Raw genomic sequence first — 17,901 nt, 5'->3', positions numbered from 1 at the left:
CTTTCATGCCTTATGGCTAATTGTTCAATTACAAGGACATAAGCTGCTCTGACACCTAGGAGTCAACGGAGCGCTTGTTGCAAAGCGCTCATGGCCATAGAAATGATGGCATTTTTTTATCAAGTGTCCGCTTCACACAGCAAAGCACCATTCGCACTTAGATAAATAAATTTTAAAAAACAACTTCAGAGCCTCTCACATTTTCTTGCTGTGCCCTATCAGTTCAATCTTGAATCGGATCATCCATAAGTAAGTTATGGGTCTGACTGTTTATGGAATTAAAACATGTGATGAAGGATGATGATGGTATGAATTGCAATGGTATGTGAAACATCAAAAAACACCTGAGATGGCCCATGAGGTCTCTTCCAACTCTACTATTCTATGATTCTATGATTCTAGAAAGCAGGCCATCTTCCAGGGGACAAATGGAGAAAAAACACTGGTATGCTGGAGAATTGATGCTTGTCTTTACATTTCCCATCTCTATAGGAGAAACCAAGGAAGCGTTAGGACCCAAGGGCAAAATTGTAAATGTACATCTATCATGATGACTACTAAGCCAAAGTGTGGCTGAAAATCAGTCATCAGACATCATATAACTTAGACTGAACTTTTATATCAACCGCGTTACTCTATTGGACTGGTAATCAGTGGAACCTGGTCACAGCTTAAGCTGTCCATCAGAAATATGTATGGAATTTTAGAGTACAGTAGAGTCTCACTTATCCAAGACTCACTTATACAAGGTTCTGGATTATCCAAAGCATTTTTGTAGTCAATGTTTTCAATATATCATGATATTTTGGTGCTAAATTCGTAAATACAGTAATTACAACATAACATTTACTGCGTATTGAACTACTTTTTCTGTCAAATTTGTTGTATAACATGATGTTTTGGTGTTTAATTTGTAAAATCATAACGTAATTTGATGTTTAATAGGCTTTTCCCTAATCCCTCCTTATTACCCAAGATATTTGCTTATCCAAGGTTCTGCCGGCCTGTTTAGCTTGGATAAATGAGACTCTACTGTATATTCTTGAGCAAATGGGAATGGAATGAGGATTCAGGTCTAAAATTACAAGGAAGGGAACCAGTCATACACTCACTTTTCTGGAGACAAAGTATAATTTTCAAGAGGAAACAAAGAAAATGGGAAACACAAAGAGAAATATGAAAGGCTTGTATTAGCATGACCAGCTGGGCGGCTTATGAGATTTTTAGCCTCAACTTCTTGCCTGTTACCAAAGAAGCAAAACTAAAAGACTTTAGGGAAGAAGTAGTACAGCTTCAGAACTAGTTCATGCTTTGCTGTCCTCGGAGTGGCTGTGATGCCCACATCCTTCAAGAATGAATAAAAATGTGTTTTTTCTTCAAAGCCTACAAAACAAAACTGGTGGGGTTGATGTTTCAGCTCAGTGTTAACATATTCAGAATGATCACTCCCATGCAGACCAAACTCAATGCTATGATATGCAAATTCCAACTTCTAATTTTATAGCATTTAAGAATTGGGTGGTTCACATGCTCTTCTCTTCACTCTACCATTCCAATGGAGTCTCACATTTTGCCAATATTCTGGGATAGAACACAATTTCAGAATGCAGTAGTTTAACAGTACTCTTGTTTTCTCAGCTATTCATCTGCATGTCAAATCTACCCATGGTTGAGCAACTTATTGGCAAGCATGGAAGTACCATCTACTCTGATGGAAATGATCAAAGCTTTACAAGTCAAGAAGACAGTTCTGAGGCTGAATATGTATATTTGCAAGGTCCAGGAGATCAAGCTTTACCAAGAGCTTCTAATATATAAATGTTTAACATCTTTATTAACGACTTAGACGAAGGGTTAGAAGGCACGATCATCAAGTTTGCAGATCACACCAAACTGGGAGGGATAGCCAACACTCCAGAAGACAGGAGCAGAATTCAAAATGATCTTGACAGACTAGAGAGATGGGCCAAAACTAACAAAATGAAGTTCAACAGGGATAAATGCAAGATACTTCACTTCAGCAGAAAAAATGGAATGCAAAGATACAGAATGGGGGACACCTGGCTAGATAGCAGTACATGTGAAAAAGATCTTGGAGTCCTTGTGGACAACAAATTAAACATGAGCCAGCAATGTGATGCGGCTGCTAAGAAAGCCAATGGGATTTTGGCCTGCATCAATAGGGGAATAGCGTCTAGATCCAGGGAAGTCATGCTACTCCTCTATTCTGCCTTGGTCAGACCACACCTGGAATACTGTGTCCAATTCTGGGCACCGCAGTTGAAGGGAGATGTTGACAAGCTGGAATGTGTCCAGAAGAGGGCAACTAAAATGATCAAAGGTCTGGAGAACAATCCCTATGAGCAGAGGCTTAAAGAACTGGGCATGTTTAGCCTGCAGAAGAGAAGGCTAAGAGGAGACATTATAGCCATGTACAAATATGTGAGGGGAAGTCATAGGGAGGAGGGGACAAGCTTGTTTTCTGCTGCCCTGCAGACTCGGACACGGAACAATGGCTTCAAATTACAGGAAAGGAGATTCCACCTGAACATCAGGAAGAACTTCCTCACAGTGAGGGCTGTTCAGCAGTGGAACTGTCTTCCCCGGACTGTGCTGGAGGCTCCTTCTTTGGAGGCTTTTAAGCAGAGGCTGGATGGCCATTTGTCGGGGGTGCTTTGAATGTGATTTCCTGCTTCTTGGCAGGGGGTTGGACTGGATGGCCCATGAGGTCTCTTCCAACTCTACTATTCTATGATTCTATGATTCTATGAATCATGTCAACCCCAATAGGACATCACAGTCTTTCTCATCTCTGATTGGTACAGTTCCAGGATGAACACTACAATTTTTTGTACACAGTTATTTTATGAACAAAAAAAATACAGGAAGAGCCACATCAGGACAGATCAAAATGTAGCCCAATATTCTGTTTTCGATATTACCAGTCAGATGCCACTGGCTGCCTATGAGCAAGGCATGAGTGCAATTAAACCCACCCTCTTCTTTTCCCAGATGAATGGTATTCAGAGGTATTTTGACTCTAACATCAAAGTATATCATTGTTGACCCCACCTACAGAACATAACCCCCATACAGGTGTATTTGGAGATAAGATAGCAAATGTTTTGGCATCAGCTCAAAATTTGCCAAGAAAATTAATTGTATAATTGTATTGATTTTACCATGACTGGCCCCTTCTACACAGGCACTAGCATCCAGTTTGAAACCAGCTCAAGGTCAGGGTATCCACAAAATGCGACTCCCAATGCATGCTGTAATGAACATCCAGCCAAAAAGAGCGAGTTAAAAAAAACCACAAGAAATTCTTATTCAAGCCAGAAACCCACTGTAGCCAGGAAACTGAGACTAAAATGCAGAGCACTTATGAGAATAGGGCTAGCATCGAAATATTCAAAGGGTAGGGGGTGAAGGGATGGGGACAACACTAGATTTGGTCTAAAGATAAACACCTTTTTCTAAAGAGGAAACAACAGTGTTCACATGGGAACAGTTACTTTTCCTTTCTCCCTCTGCCCTGACTTTGCCCTGCACTGATTCACATTCACATGCTGTTTCTTATTGGTGCATCTTGCTGGATAGGTAGGAAAAAAAATCATTTGATTGGATTGATTTGCAATCAGGGGATCTTTGTGGCCACTATCTTAGCTTCCAGCCAATTCCTGGGTTGCCTATGTAGGACTCCACAGGGAACCATGTCCTGACCCAATTTATGTATGTGGAGAAGCAGCCTCTATTTCATTTTCTTATCTTTTCCATGATAATATATTTTAGAGTTTTCATATCTGGATTAGGGTTGTTGTAATTACACTTGCACAATGTATTTAATGCTCAAGGACAGTTTTGGAAATAAATAAATAACACTAACATATAGCCAATATGTCTAGAAGCCACAGATGGCCTTGTCTTTTCATGAGTTTGTTTCTGCCCTTTCAAATACATTTACATTAAAGCTATGATTCATCAAGCTTTAGATACAAGAACCTATTTGCCAAGGGATTCTTATTGTATTCTCAGGCTAAACATGGTCACCACAATCAAAATCACCAGATGACTTCAGGGTTCATGCTCGGCTCTTTCCTGAATTCTTGTCATTCATTTCAATAGAGGGAACAGAGTGACATTTTCAGCTCTGCTCCTGTCACCCATGACTAATCACTGAATGAAGACACTTAGGTGAAATTAAGGGTTTATGTCAACTTAATCCAAAGAGTCAAAGCTCATTGATCTACTGCAGTTCACATCATCCTACCGCAGGAAAAGCTCACCATTTTAGTTTCATGCAAATATTCTTTCTACCATTTTTTATCCTCAGGGGAAAACATGGAAAGAATTTAGACAAAAGAAACCCTTAAACTCTTTCCACTCTTCCAAAAAAGAAAGAAAGGGAAAAAAAAAACCTCCAAAGTAATTATTGAAGATTTATTTTTAGAACAATGAATAAAAAATTAAGACAACCTGTCCATATACATTATTTCTCAAAATTATTTCTAAAATCTATATAATAGGGAAACTGTTAAATAAGACAATGTAAAATATAAGATCATTAAAAATCTTGGTCTAGGTTATTTTTCTCAGTTCTTTTCAAGAAAATGAATGTTTTATATCTCTTTGACATGATAGAGTACCATAGTAGACAAAATAATTTCTGGAGAAGACAAAATAATTACTCATGTTGAGAAAGTCTTCTATTTATATATATTTTCCTCTGCTCTTAATAAATTAGCTAAACCAAAGAGGTTCTTCATAGTTGAGATCTTTGTAGTTCTATTTGTAGCATAATAAAACATTAATGAATAAACAGAATGTCAATTTGTAACGTTGTCCAAGTAAGACAAGTTCAATCATAACCATTTTATGGCAATCAAAACTATAGAGACTATTTCCCTAAAGCAAGTAAAGAAGATTTTCATTATGTAAAAAGTTCTAATACTATAACGGTACAACATAACAAACACTGAACAAGAAGGCAAATTTTCCTCAAATTTTCAAAATTTCTGGAAATTTTACATCTCTAGTATCAATGGAGTCTTAGAAGATTGCCACACGTTATATCGAAGGTGGAGGCAATGTTGCCTCTTGTATTGGTATTCCTGAATGTTACACTCTCACTAAAAAAAGAGATGTTTTATTTTTCACAACTGGAAGTGCCTTTCTCACCACTGATCTTGCTTTAGAATTGCTACTCCTCCTTTTCAAGCAATTAAAAATATAGGACGTATCTCAAGACTGAAAAAAATGGTTTTCTGTGACCCATATGCCTGGTAGGGGAATTCCTTCTTCCCAAGAGAAAATGGACACATGTGGTTTCAAATTCCACATTTTACATGTCACCAACTCCCACTGATTTCAGCAAAAAGCTCCTTCATATGTATTCACGATAAGTACCTTCGGTACCTTCGGTAGATGTGATAACATAATCGTGTCAAATGATCTTGAACATAAAATATAGAGTAATTATAAACCAACAATGACAATAGCAGTCAACTATCCTTAGAGCAAAGACAGAACAAGAGAGAAAGAGACAGGTAGACAGACAGACAGACATGGAGAGAAAGAATGAGAAGGAGAAGCAAACATTGAGAGATTAAGAGATTGGGAGAGTAAGACTGAAGCGAGTGTTTGTGGAGTCCTCTACATTCCACTTTTTGTAACTTGCTTTGTAAAGGATTTTTGCCTTGAAAAGCAGGGTATGAATTCCTCAAGTACATACATAATTACATACATATTATAAACAGCGTTACCCCGAAAGGTGAATGTTTCTTTAAAATACTTTTATCCTACCTTTTCGGAGAAGTATTTTACTGAGGCTCTCCAAAAGTAATCATTGTAAAACCAATTAAATCACAGCAATAATTGAACAGCAAAGCTCATTTTAATCATTCACGCTATACATGAAAAAGGAACTAATTTTTCTAAAGACTGTCTATATGGTTTCCTGCAAGTGATTTGTGGTCTCTTAACGTGAGTGCAGTACATGCGGAGGCAACTACAGAGATACCCGTTTCACTGTTCTTTTCAGACTCTTACATTTTTAGATGAGGGAATTCCTCTAACAAAAGGTTTTTTAAAACCATACATAATATCAACAGTACAGTGCTATGGTAAAATGACAAGTCTTCTAAACAATAATATAGTCATACTCCCCAACTGTCCTAATTTGACAGAACAACCCCAAATAAACCTTTGTTATCCCTCTGTTTGTACTGAATTAACTCATGAGTGAGGGGAGGTAGAATATTGTCGTTCACAGTAGGCTCAGGAAAAATCAAACTGCTGTAGCATCTCCAATCTTGTCTGTTCCTCTTTACTAATTTATTTTATTTATTTGTTTACAGTATTTATATTCCGCCCTTTTCACCCCGAAGGGGACTCAGGGCAGATCACGTTATACACACATAGGGCAAACATTCAATGCCCATAAACACATCAAACAGAGACCGATACAGACAGACGCAGAGGCAATTTAACCTTCTCCTGAGGGATGTTCGATTCTGGCCACAGGGGGAGCAGCTGCTTCATCATCCACTCTGATGGCACTTCCTCATTCCAAGTTGTAAATTAGTTAAATTTGCCTCCCCACTTTTATAAGTGGTACCTTATTTCCTACTTGATAGATGCAACTATCTTTCGGGTTGCTAGGTCAGCAACGAGCAGGGGCTATTTTTTATTTTTAATTGACGGGTGCTCACCCTGCCACAGGCTGGCCTCGAACTCATGACCTCATGGTGAGAGTGATTTATTGCAGCTGCTCAACAGCCTGCGCCACAGCTCTGATATTTTTTGTAGGCTTGTCCGATCGATGGAAAAAATGTTTCAATTCTCGTTTCTAAAGTAGGGGGTGCCGGCTCTTCGATGTAGAAATTATTTCTAAATGTTTCACACAAAATTTTTGGATATTTCCGAAAATTTGTAATGTTTCTAAAATGTTTCTAAAATGGCGGATGTGCATGCGCAATCGCCAAAAAACAGGAAACCGGGGGGGGGGACATTTCTGGGGGTCTCCCGCCCTCATTTCTTGAGCTATTCTCATCAAATTTGGTACAGTGGAAGAACACATTCCACACTCTTTGCTCAACAAATTGCAGAATGTTTCCTGTCTCCTATGATTTTTGGCAAATTTTCATAACTTTTTATAATACACTATTTTTCAATATTTGAAGAAACCTGTTCCTGGTCTGAAAGTCTTATTTCCTGTTCAATTGGGTTCTTATCACTGTAAAAGTCCCTCTTCTACTTGTGTAGACTTTGGATTAGAAATGCAGCACACGCCAAGCAATGCCTTAACAGGATTGGCAACGTCCTTTGGAAACTATAAATTGCTGTGGACCCTCTATTGAATCAAATCAATGTCTGACTTTGTGATTGCAGAAATAAAACTCAGCCCAAGGCTTAGGAATAGAAATGGAGCGTGAGGGAAGCAATGCCTTGGCGGGTGCCCCACGTCCTTTGGAAACTATTTCTTCCAATGTACCCTTTAGGTTTGAAAACAATGTGTGTCTTTGTAATTGATGCAATAACACTCAGCCCGGGGGCTTGGGATTATAAACGAAGCGTGAGGGAAATTCAGCGCTTACAGGATGTGCTTAGAAAACTATAATTTTCAAGCTCCCTCCTTTTAAGGCTTGGAAAGAAAGGCTTATGGGGTGATTGCTTTATTCCAGAAAAAGTAAAAAAGGAAAGGCTAAAGTTCTCCGTCAGGAGCTCAGCGCTTACAGGGAAGCAGACGTGCTGCTTAGAAAACTATAATTTTCAAGCTCCCTCCTTTTAAGGCTTGGAAAGAAAGGCTTATGGCGTGATTGCTTTATTCCAAAAAAGGAAAAATAGAAAGGCAAAAGGTCTACCTCAGGAGAAGGAACCAATCCAAAGCTCAGCACTAGCAGGGAGGGACGCAGACTCCTTTGGAAAAAAAAATCCCAACATCCACAGCAAGGACTCTGCCCCAAGCCAATTTCCCCCCAACACAATATCTAAGCAGTAACAACCCTCTACCCCCAGTCACTTTGCCCTCTCAGCTTCACGGCGCGCGCGAACCATCCTCTCTCCTCGGTATCCCAACCCAGAATGGCTTGGCTCCGTGCGGAGGCGATTTTTATAGCGATTCTACACGTGGACGCGGAGGACGCTAGCCCCCACCTTTTTTAGCCATCGTGGAAGACTCTGATTGGCAGGGAGCGGGAGCCATGTTAGGCTGCGCTAGGCTCCCGTTCATGTTAGGTTGCAGAAACAACAAAAAAATAAATAATAATATTTAAAAAATACTTTAAAAATTTTTTTGGAGGAAAAAAATTAACGAAAATTTTAAGACACAATTACAGAATGGGCCAACGATGGATTGTATTACATTGCCAGTTGCGCCCAGGGAAAACGTTTCAATAATCGTGTCAAAAAACGGGAACAATATGAAATAATTACGGTAGGAGAATTTTTACGAACATATGGACAACCCTAATTGTTTGGTGACACATATCACAAGTTTTCATCACTGAAATATTTGAGGGTAAGAACAGCTTCTCTTAACATGCAACCAGAGGAGTCCAAGGAGAACTTCTTAAGAGCTTTAGTATCTCCAAAGAACATAAAATACACAATCATCCTTTAACCTACATTGTTTTAGTACTGAGACCGCATCTCCACAGGACAAGTAATGTGGACTTGCTTCTCAACTGCTGTGGGGAGTCCACATGATGTAAGTCAGGATTCACACCAAAAGTGTTGCATAGAGCCATTAATCTGGAGTAAGATAAAGTGGGATTTTCTGGTGTTTTGGAGTTGTCGTGAGCTGGATCAGGTTCTCTACAGTTCCAATAGACCCACGCCTGTGTCAACTACCACATGCATTGTAAGCAACCTGCTTGTGGCTAGGTCACACCAGGGCATCCCGCCATGCGATCATGAAATGGCAGCAAGCCTCTGCAATAGAGTTACTTGTGGTTTGTGACATTGCTTTGGCAGCCCACATGTGCCATTGGCCCAGTTGGTCACCTGAATATAAATAATGGTCCAGGTCCACTTTGAGCTGCATCAGGGCAGTTATGAAACAGCTTAACTGAGAATATGTAGGCACATGTTGATCTAGTTTAAGCATACAGCAGCATTTTCTGGTTCTAATTTAATGCCTCTAATATCACTATTAATATTTACAAACATAAAAATCATACACTGGATCATTTGGGGTGTGCAAATGAATGGAAACATCAGTGATAAATCTCTAAAGCACTCAACAGTACAGTCTGATAAAACTCCTCTCTAAAATAGAGTAAGCTAAATGTAACTGCTGAAATCAAGACTGTTCTTTTCTCATTCTGCAGGCTCAGCAGCACAGACATTTTCAATGCAGCTAAATGCTTTTACTTGTTGGAGACAAGAAGGTTGGCCGGGCTGTGGCGCAGCTGGCTAGTAACCAGCTGCAATAAATCACTACTGACCGAGAGGTCATGAGTTCGAAGCCCGGGTCGGGTTAAGCTCCTGACCATTAAATAGCCCGGCTTGCTGTTGACCTATGCAGCCCCAAAAGCCAGTTGCAGCTGTCAAGTAGGGAAATTTAGGTACGCTTTATGTGGGAGGCTAATTTAACTAATTTACAACATCATAAAAACTGCCAGCAAAACACGAGGAAAGGAATGAGGAAGTACAGCCACTAGTGGAAAGTAAAGCAACAGCTCCCCCTGTGGCCGGAATCGTGAAGCTGGAAAAAAATGTTAAATGCCTCTGTATCTGTCTATATATGTTGTTTGTCTGTTGGCATTGAATGTTTGCCATATATGTGTTCATTGTAATCCGCCCTGAGTCCCCTTCAGGGTGAGAAGGGCGGAATATAAATACTGTAAATAAATAAATAAATAAATAAATAAGTTGTAAGTGCAGGTTTTTAACCTAAATATGGATGGTTTTGTCATGCAAATCAGACCACCTTTTCCTGCTTCCACCCCCTGAATTGTTTGTTCATCCACACTGCAATTATTTATCAGATTTTTTTAAGAAGCAAGATTTTCAACATGATAGAATTGCATGCTATTTTAACTTGTCTATTAGGTGGAGATAAATTTCAAAACTTTAGAATAGGAGGTGCTGAAAAATGTCCTACCTTGCCAACGTATTGGTAGTCTGAGCCGGTGTACTCCTCTAGAAGAAAGAACTGATTCCACATCCAGCTTCTTTTGGCACGATTGAGCACATTTATGTTATTTCTAGATAAATCCAAAACCTTTGGGTTTTCTGGAAATCCACTAGTTCTTTTGGATAACGGTGTGGAAGAACTTTGGTAGGGGTGACTGACCCAGAAGAGGATCCAGAAAAAGTGATAAGTTCTCATTGTGACGGTACAACAAAAAGCCTAAAATGGCGATTTCTTTCCACACCTTAAAGCAAATTAGTTTTCAGCAGTGAAGGTAGCTTCATTCGTCCTTCATTCTTCAAAAATCTTTTCTCTGGTCTCTATGGATCTCTGAAATGAAAAAGAAAAAAAAGAAACAACAATTTATCAAGCATTTATAGGGCTACTTAGCATTCCACAGGTAATGGGAAATATGACAAAAAGGTAGCTGTAATTGCTGCAAAAAAGAATCCTATTAAGGCTCTCAGTTCTTAAATGCTGCAAGTGGCCCTCTACATATGGAGAACAGAGTATCTTTGTTGAGTAGGAGGAATAATAGCACTATTTATTTTGCTCTTTATTCCACTTACTTGAAAAATGCTAGTTTGAGAAATTTGATTGTTCCTTTGACTTTGTTCATTTATAAGATCAAGAAAAAAATAGTTGTTTTCTATCAAGGCATTTTCAGCTAGGAACCATATGACATAAATAACTTCCCAATAATGTGCAAGCAATCCTAGATATATAAAGTCTTCCATCTACACTTATGAGTTTCACTTTTATGAATTGTATTATTCGCAGATTTGATTAATATGCTTTCTCAAAGAATTTCTATATACTACAGTGCAATTCTATGGTCAAGTTTTGACAAAAGTTTATCATAGAATCATGCTGAAGGACTTAGAGACACCTGGAGTGGAAACATCTTTAATTATGGTCAACGTCCAGTGAAAATTTACCATAAAGTCACCCTGGGGGACCTAGAGATTCCTAGAGAAGCGTTAAAAAAAGCTTTTTAAAATTGTGTTTTTTCTGACTTTTACAGGCAGTCCTGAACTTCTAACCTAAATAAAAGTGGAAAGACCTACTAGCTTAGTTGGTATATGTGTTGGTGTGCTAATCAGGATAACACAGGAAGCTCTATGTACTAAACTTTTGCAACTTTTGCAATGGGCCCGGGCTGTGGCGCAGGCTGGTGAGCAACCAGCTGCAGCCAGCTGCAACAAATCACTCTGACCAAGAAGTCATGAGTTCGAGGCCAGCTCGGAACCCGTGTTTGTCTTTGTTCTATGTTAAGGCATTGAATGTTTGCCTTATATGTGTAATGTGATCCACCCTGAGTCCCCTTCGGGGTGAGAAGGGCGGAATATAAATACTGTAAATAAATAAATAAATAAATTTGGCCAGAAGGCATTCCATTTTAGGGTCCATTTTCAGCTAACCTCTCATTCTGTTTACCGGGAAGTTACTCGAATTGGGAGGAGTGTTGCCATTTTCATTCAGCAAAGATTTGGTCCATTGACTACAATGGGAAACTTTAAAGGCTCAGTACTGAGTCATTTAAGTCCTATCTGCATGAAACCTACCTCAGTTTTACACCATATTTACAACTGCAGGCCTACCAAGTTTCAGAACAATTCGTCAATCTACTGATTTTTAAAGAATTATTTGAAGTTCTTACCATAACATATTTAAAAATAAGACAAACAGCAAGAGAGGGTTCTGGGAATTGTAGTTGTCAGTTCTGCCCATTCTCAGCCAGTCAGAGCATGGACACAACCAGGTATTTTATTGGCTGAGAAACTGGAGAGAAAAACATCAACTCCCATCATGCTCTGAGAGAAACTCAGAGACTTTTCAATGCTCGTCCCATGCAAGTGCTGCTGGGAAAGTGAGTTCCCAGCAGGGCCCTCTTTGAAACGGACCACCAAATATTACACATTATTTTTGGTCAAACTGACCCCAAGCCATTTATACTGAATATTAGCTCTGGGGAAATTCTAGGAACTCCTGGGCTGTTCCTTTTGCAGATGTTGCCCTCCTATCCTTGAAGTCTTTATAGTGAAACATTCATTTGGCTTTGCTCCTTTTAAAGACTTATCATCCAAGTAATGGGACATGACTGAACCATTTTTGTTTTCCTTAAGATGTACCTGGGGAGTTTCAATTTTGCCTTGTCTTGGCAAACCTCTCTGCACAAAATTTAACAAGCGCTGACACATATCCTTGATTCCCAAACAGCACAGCAAAGAAACTTTGTGTTTAGATCACTGATCTGAAGGCTCATTGGGTTACACCATATAAAGCATATCTATATATATAAAAGAGTGATGGCATCAGGGCAGCGGACAAAACAACAAAACTACAGGCCCCCCAACCTCGAAATTTGACAACACAACCCATCATCCATGCCTCTAAGTTGATACAACAAAAAGAAAAGAAAAATAAAGTCCTAATTAGAGGGAGAGGAATAATTGTTTTTATCCAATTGCTGCCAGTTAGAAGGCTAAGCTCCGCCCACTTGGTCTCCTAGCAACCCACTCACCCAGGGGACAGGCAGAGTTAGGCCTCACTTAGGCCTCTTCCACACTGCCTATGAAATACAGATTGTCAGATTTTAACTGGATTAGATGGCAGTGTAGACTCAAGGCCCTTCCACACAGCTATATAACCCATATAATCTTATATTATCTGCTTTAACTGGATTACCTGGACTCCACACCTTTACCCTTTACCTTAACTACCACCAATTCCTCAATACTTTATTTCCCATACCACCATACTTCACAACAGCAACGCGTGGCCGGGCACAGCTAGTAGGTTATAATTTTACAAATTAAGCACCAAAACATCATGTTATACAACAAATTTGTCAGAAAAAGTAGTTCATTACACATTAATGCCATGTAGTAATTACTGTATTTACGAATTTAGCACCAAAATATCACGATATATTGAAAACATTGACTACAAAAATGCGTTGGATAATCCAGAACGTTGGATAAGTGAGTGTTGGATAAGTGAGACTCTACTGTATATACAGTAACTTCTGCTAACCTGATTAATGTGGCCCCACTGCCTTTTTATTGTGGAAAGATAGAGGACAATGTGGCCTTTTTAGATCTTGTTAGGGCAGGGTTGCCAGACTGGATTTGGAACAGAGATATGGTTAACTTTATAGGTAAAGTAGGAAGAGATATCATAAAGTTCTATCAAGAGGAATGAGGCAATTTGGAAGGTGAGGAAGAAAAGAGGTTTCATTTCTCTTAAAAGAGCTTTACAGTACCTTGTCCTACTTGACTATCTGTTAAGCCTCATCCTGGAACTCATTTGGCCATGCAATACATGGGGCATATATTCCTTCTTTATCTGGGAGTGCTTCCAATGCCCGTAGAATGTCAAAATAGAAAGCAATAACTTTTGCATATAAAAAATAACAATAGACTTCAACTATTTATCACAACACCCTGGAATTCAAAGCACGTCCTGAGGTAAAGGTTAAGGTTTTCCCCTGACATTATGTCTAGTCATGTCCAACTCTAATAATAATAATAATAATAATAATAATAATAATAATAATAATAATAATAATAATATCTGCGCGCATCATCCGAAAATACATCACACAGTCCTAGACACTTGGGAAGTGTTCGACTTGTGATTTTGTGATATGAAATCCAGCATATCTATCTTGTTTGCTGTGTCATAGTAATAATAAATTTATTTTCGTATGCCACCTCCATCTCCCCGGTAGGGGACTCGGGGCGGCTCACACGGGGAACAAGTCCAATATAATCACATAGAATCATAAAATAACAATTTAGACATCAGACAACACAATTTAAAAACAATTTAAACAGGTCATAGTTAAAAACGGCATAGTTAGAATGTTAAGCAATCATCCAGGCATTAGAGATCCAATATAAGATAACATCTGGGTGATAATAAAAACTGATTTAGGGAGTGTCTATTACAAATACGACATACATCAAATAGATACAAGAGGTAGGGAAGATAAATCTGAACGGGAATCAAACTAAAAAGTAAACAGTGCTCATCTTAGTGCTCATCTCCATTTCTAAGCTGAAGAGCCAGTGTTGTCTGTAGACACCTCCAAGGTCATGTGGCTGGCATGACTGCATGGAGTGCTGTTACCTTCCAGCAGGAGCGTTTCCTATTGATCTACTCACATTTGCATGATTTTGAATTGCTAGGTTGGCAGAAACTGGGGCTAGCAGCGGGAGCTCACTCTGCTTCCTGAATTCGAACTGCCAACCTTTTGGTCAACAAGTTCAGCAGCTCAGCAGTTTAACCCGCTGTGACACTGAGGACTTCAAGCCACCAGCGGCTTTCTGCACCTTCTGAGCACAAAGAAAAATACATTGTTACTGAAATAAGACCCAGGATTGTTTTCGTCTCTGAGGAGCCCCCAAATGTTTCTCACAGCTTATGCCAAAAGCTACAAGTGCTTTCTCAATTGCAATGGTTAGCATGGTTTACTATCCTTGTAGTCTTGCTTCTTAATGAGACAATAAAAACACAATTTTCTTTTTATCGCAGTTGTGAGGCATTTATGTTTAACAGGAATAGATGACAAGGATTAGGAATGTAAATTCTCACTTCTTTTACACACCCGTGAGAAACCACACTTCTTCTTCTCCTTGCTACAAGACTGGCAAAATATATTCTGTTGGCCTCAGGAAAAATTTCACATTGGCAAGAAGTATGTTTTGTGCCAATTATAAAAAATTCACAAACTGTGCAATTGGTATGATTAAATTATGTGCTTCTGCCTTCTATGAACATGGGGAGCAAATAATAATAATAATAATAATAATAATAATAATAATAATAATAATAATAATAAGGCAGACTGTGCAAGGAAACCGACGAAACCATTGATCATATCCTCAGCTGCTGTAAGAAAATCGCACAGACAGACTACAAACAGAGGCACAACTATGTGGCCCAAATGATTCATTGGAACTTATGCCTCTAGTACTACCTCCCAGCAGTAAAGAACTGGTGGGATCACAAACCTGCAAGAGTATTAGAAAATGAACACGCAAAGATACTGTGGGACTTCCGAATCCAGACTGACAAAGTTCTGGAACACAACACACCAGAAATCACAGTTGTGGAAAAGAAAAAGGTTTGGATCATTCATGTTGCCATCCCAGGTGACAGTCGTATTGACGAAAAACAACAGGAAAAACTCAGCCACTATCAGGACCTCAAGATTGAATTTCAAAGACTCTGGCAGAAACCAGTGCAGGTGGTCCCAGTGGTGATGGGCACACTGGGTACCGCGCCAAAAGATCTCAGCCGGCATTTTGAAACAATAGACATTGACAAAATTACGATCTGTCAACTGCAAAAGGCCACCCTACTGGGATCTGTGCGCATCATCCGAAAATACATCACACAGTCCTAAACGCTTGGGAAGTGTTCGACTTGTGATTTTGTGATACGAAATCCAGCATATCTATCTTGTTTGCTGTGTCATAAAATAATAATAATAATAATAATAATAATAATAATAATAATAATAATAATAATAATAACTTTATTTTTATACCCTGCCTCCATCTCCTCGTAGGGACTCGGGGCGGCTAACATAGGGCCAAGCTCAAATTCCACAATGAACAAAGTAAAAGTACATTCACAATAAAAAACAGACATCGTCAACATTTAACATTACACATATTAAAGTAACATTTTAACAACAATACAATAGTAAATAAAACTGCCAAATAAGAACAATACAAGTTAAAATATAAGGCTGGGCAGTGGTCCAAAGAATCCATGATTAAAATCTGTTGAAGTAGTTAAAAGTACTGTAATTAAAGGGGAAACTGGATCATGGAACTGGTTGTTTGACTCTTTTTGGCAATTCACATGTCCCTTCTACTCTTCCTGTGTGCATGCTTTGCTTCACAAAGTAAAAAGACATTATAGAAGTTTTTGCACAAACTACAGTAGAGTCTCACTTATCCAACATTCGCTTATCCAATGTTCTGGATTATCCAACGTGTTTTTGTAGTCAATGTTGTCAATACATTGTGATATTTTGGTGCTAAATTCGTAAATACAGTAATTACTACGTAGCATTACTGCATATTGAACTACTTTTTCTGCCAAATTTGTTGTATAACATGATGTTTTGGTGCTTAATTTGTAAAATCATAACCTAATTTGATGTTTAATAGGCTTCTCCTTAATCTCTCCTTGTTATCCAACATATTCGCTTATCCAATGTTCTGCCGGCCGGTTTATGTTGGATAAGTGAGACTCTACTGTATGTAAATCTTAGGGGGTGGGAAGTATCTCTTTACTTCTTCTCATACTAGGGGTGAAAGCTCTCTTGAAATGGATGAATTCTCAGAAAGCATATTGATACAGTCTCTCTTGCTGAAAATGCAAAACTTTTGTCAATATTCTTTATATTTCTGCAAATGATACCCTTTGATCTCAACATGCAGAGGTTATCCCTCATCCAGAAACATGCTGAATAAATGTGTGCATACAGAATATTTATGCTTTTGTTTTGAAGCATGCAGAATAAATTATAGTCTTTTCACACTAATGAGTTTTTCATTATAAAAAATGTAAGACTGCTATGTAAAAAATTGGAGTGGGGTGGGGAACACTATGCAGTCTGTTTGAGGATAAAATTAATCCATAAATTTCCTATGATCTCATGTAATCTTTTGGAGCAAGAACACTTAATGTGCAGACAAATGGTGGTTACTAAATAATGCTGGCCAAGGGCAAAGACTCTGTAATGTTCTCTCCACCACCCACATGGGCATAAGACAAATGTGCATATTTTCAGAAGTGTAGCAAGGAGGGACAGACTGAACACATTGCTCTTCCAAATAAAAATTCTGTCCCCAGTGAAATTTTCCTTCAATCCCCAAATTTCTGCATATTGCAGACTCAGGCCGCTTCCACACTACTATTCCAACTGCAGAGAATTGACATGTTTCACACTACTAAACTTTTAAATAATATTTCTAGACATTATTGCGTATGCCACTGTACTTAATGCACTTAAAATATTGTTAGGAAAATTAAGGATATAGATGATGGATGAGAACCAGTCATAAAAGTATTTCTCTATCAGAGAAACAATTAACTTCCAAATCTTGATGTATGGTTGCAGAAAGATTGGCAGATAATGAAGATGACAACAAATTCACATTTTATAGATCCATAGGATGACAAAATCTATGCTGTGGACATTTTCCTTGTAACATGCTATCTTTCTATTGTTAGTGGAGCAGAAACAAACCAAAGCATAATGTGAGGCTAAAAGCATTCACTATGCTGTAATATTGACTCACTTAATATGAACAGCAAATTTGTTTCACTATTATGTGCATTTTCTTTGCAGTTTTCTTCTGAAACAATGGATGAATAAAACTCTTTTGTCAAAGGAAAACGCACAGGTTGAAATTTAAAGTCAAGAAATCAGTACATAGGATTTTTTTCCCTAGTGCGTCTTACAAATAAGCTCCTTAATTTGTCAGTGTTTGGGAAACCGCACTATACACCAGAAAAGTGGCTGTTTGTCAGTCAAACAGGTGCAGCAGGGTAATGACCCTAGCATTATGTATCCAACTGACCCCCAGTGGGCACATAAACTGTGAAAATGAGCAGTGTACTATAACATTGGGAAATCTGAAAGGAACGGAGTGGAATGAAAAGGGTACAAGGGGCAGGCAGCTTCGATAACAGAATATATGGCCAACGTGTTTTGGGGTCATTCACTTGTCACCTCCGCC

At 38.7% G+C, this 17,901-nt stretch overlaps 1 protein-coding gene across 3 annotated transcripts in view; it reads right to left on the bottom strand.

Annotated features, from left to right (window-relative positions):
- The window catches only part of LOC100556731 (cadherin-6), a 295,831-nt gene that overhangs the window by 126,809 nt on the left and 151,121 nt on the right, over positions 1-17,901 (bottom strand). For all 3 annotated transcript variants that reach the window (XM_008119683.3, XM_062977621.1, XM_008119684.3), the window contains one exon: positions 10,106-10,465. In XM_008119683.3, coding sequence (XP_008117890.2) covers positions 10,106-10,333 — 228 coding nt within the window. In that variant the 5' untranslated portion in view covers positions 10,334-10,465. The remainder of the gene's footprint in view (positions 1-10,105; positions 10,466-17,901) is intronic.

The sequence above is a fragment of the Anolis carolinensis genome, chromosome 4 (genome assembly GCF_035594765.1).
Source record: "Anolis carolinensis isolate JA03-04 chromosome 4, rAnoCar3.1.pri, whole genome shotgun sequence".
Taxonomy (NCBI): Eukaryota; Metazoa; Chordata; class Lepidosauria; order Squamata; family Dactyloidae; genus Anolis; species Anolis carolinensis.
Note: the sequence above shows the minus strand (reverse complement) of the source record. Positions and strands in the feature narration are given on the sequence as shown.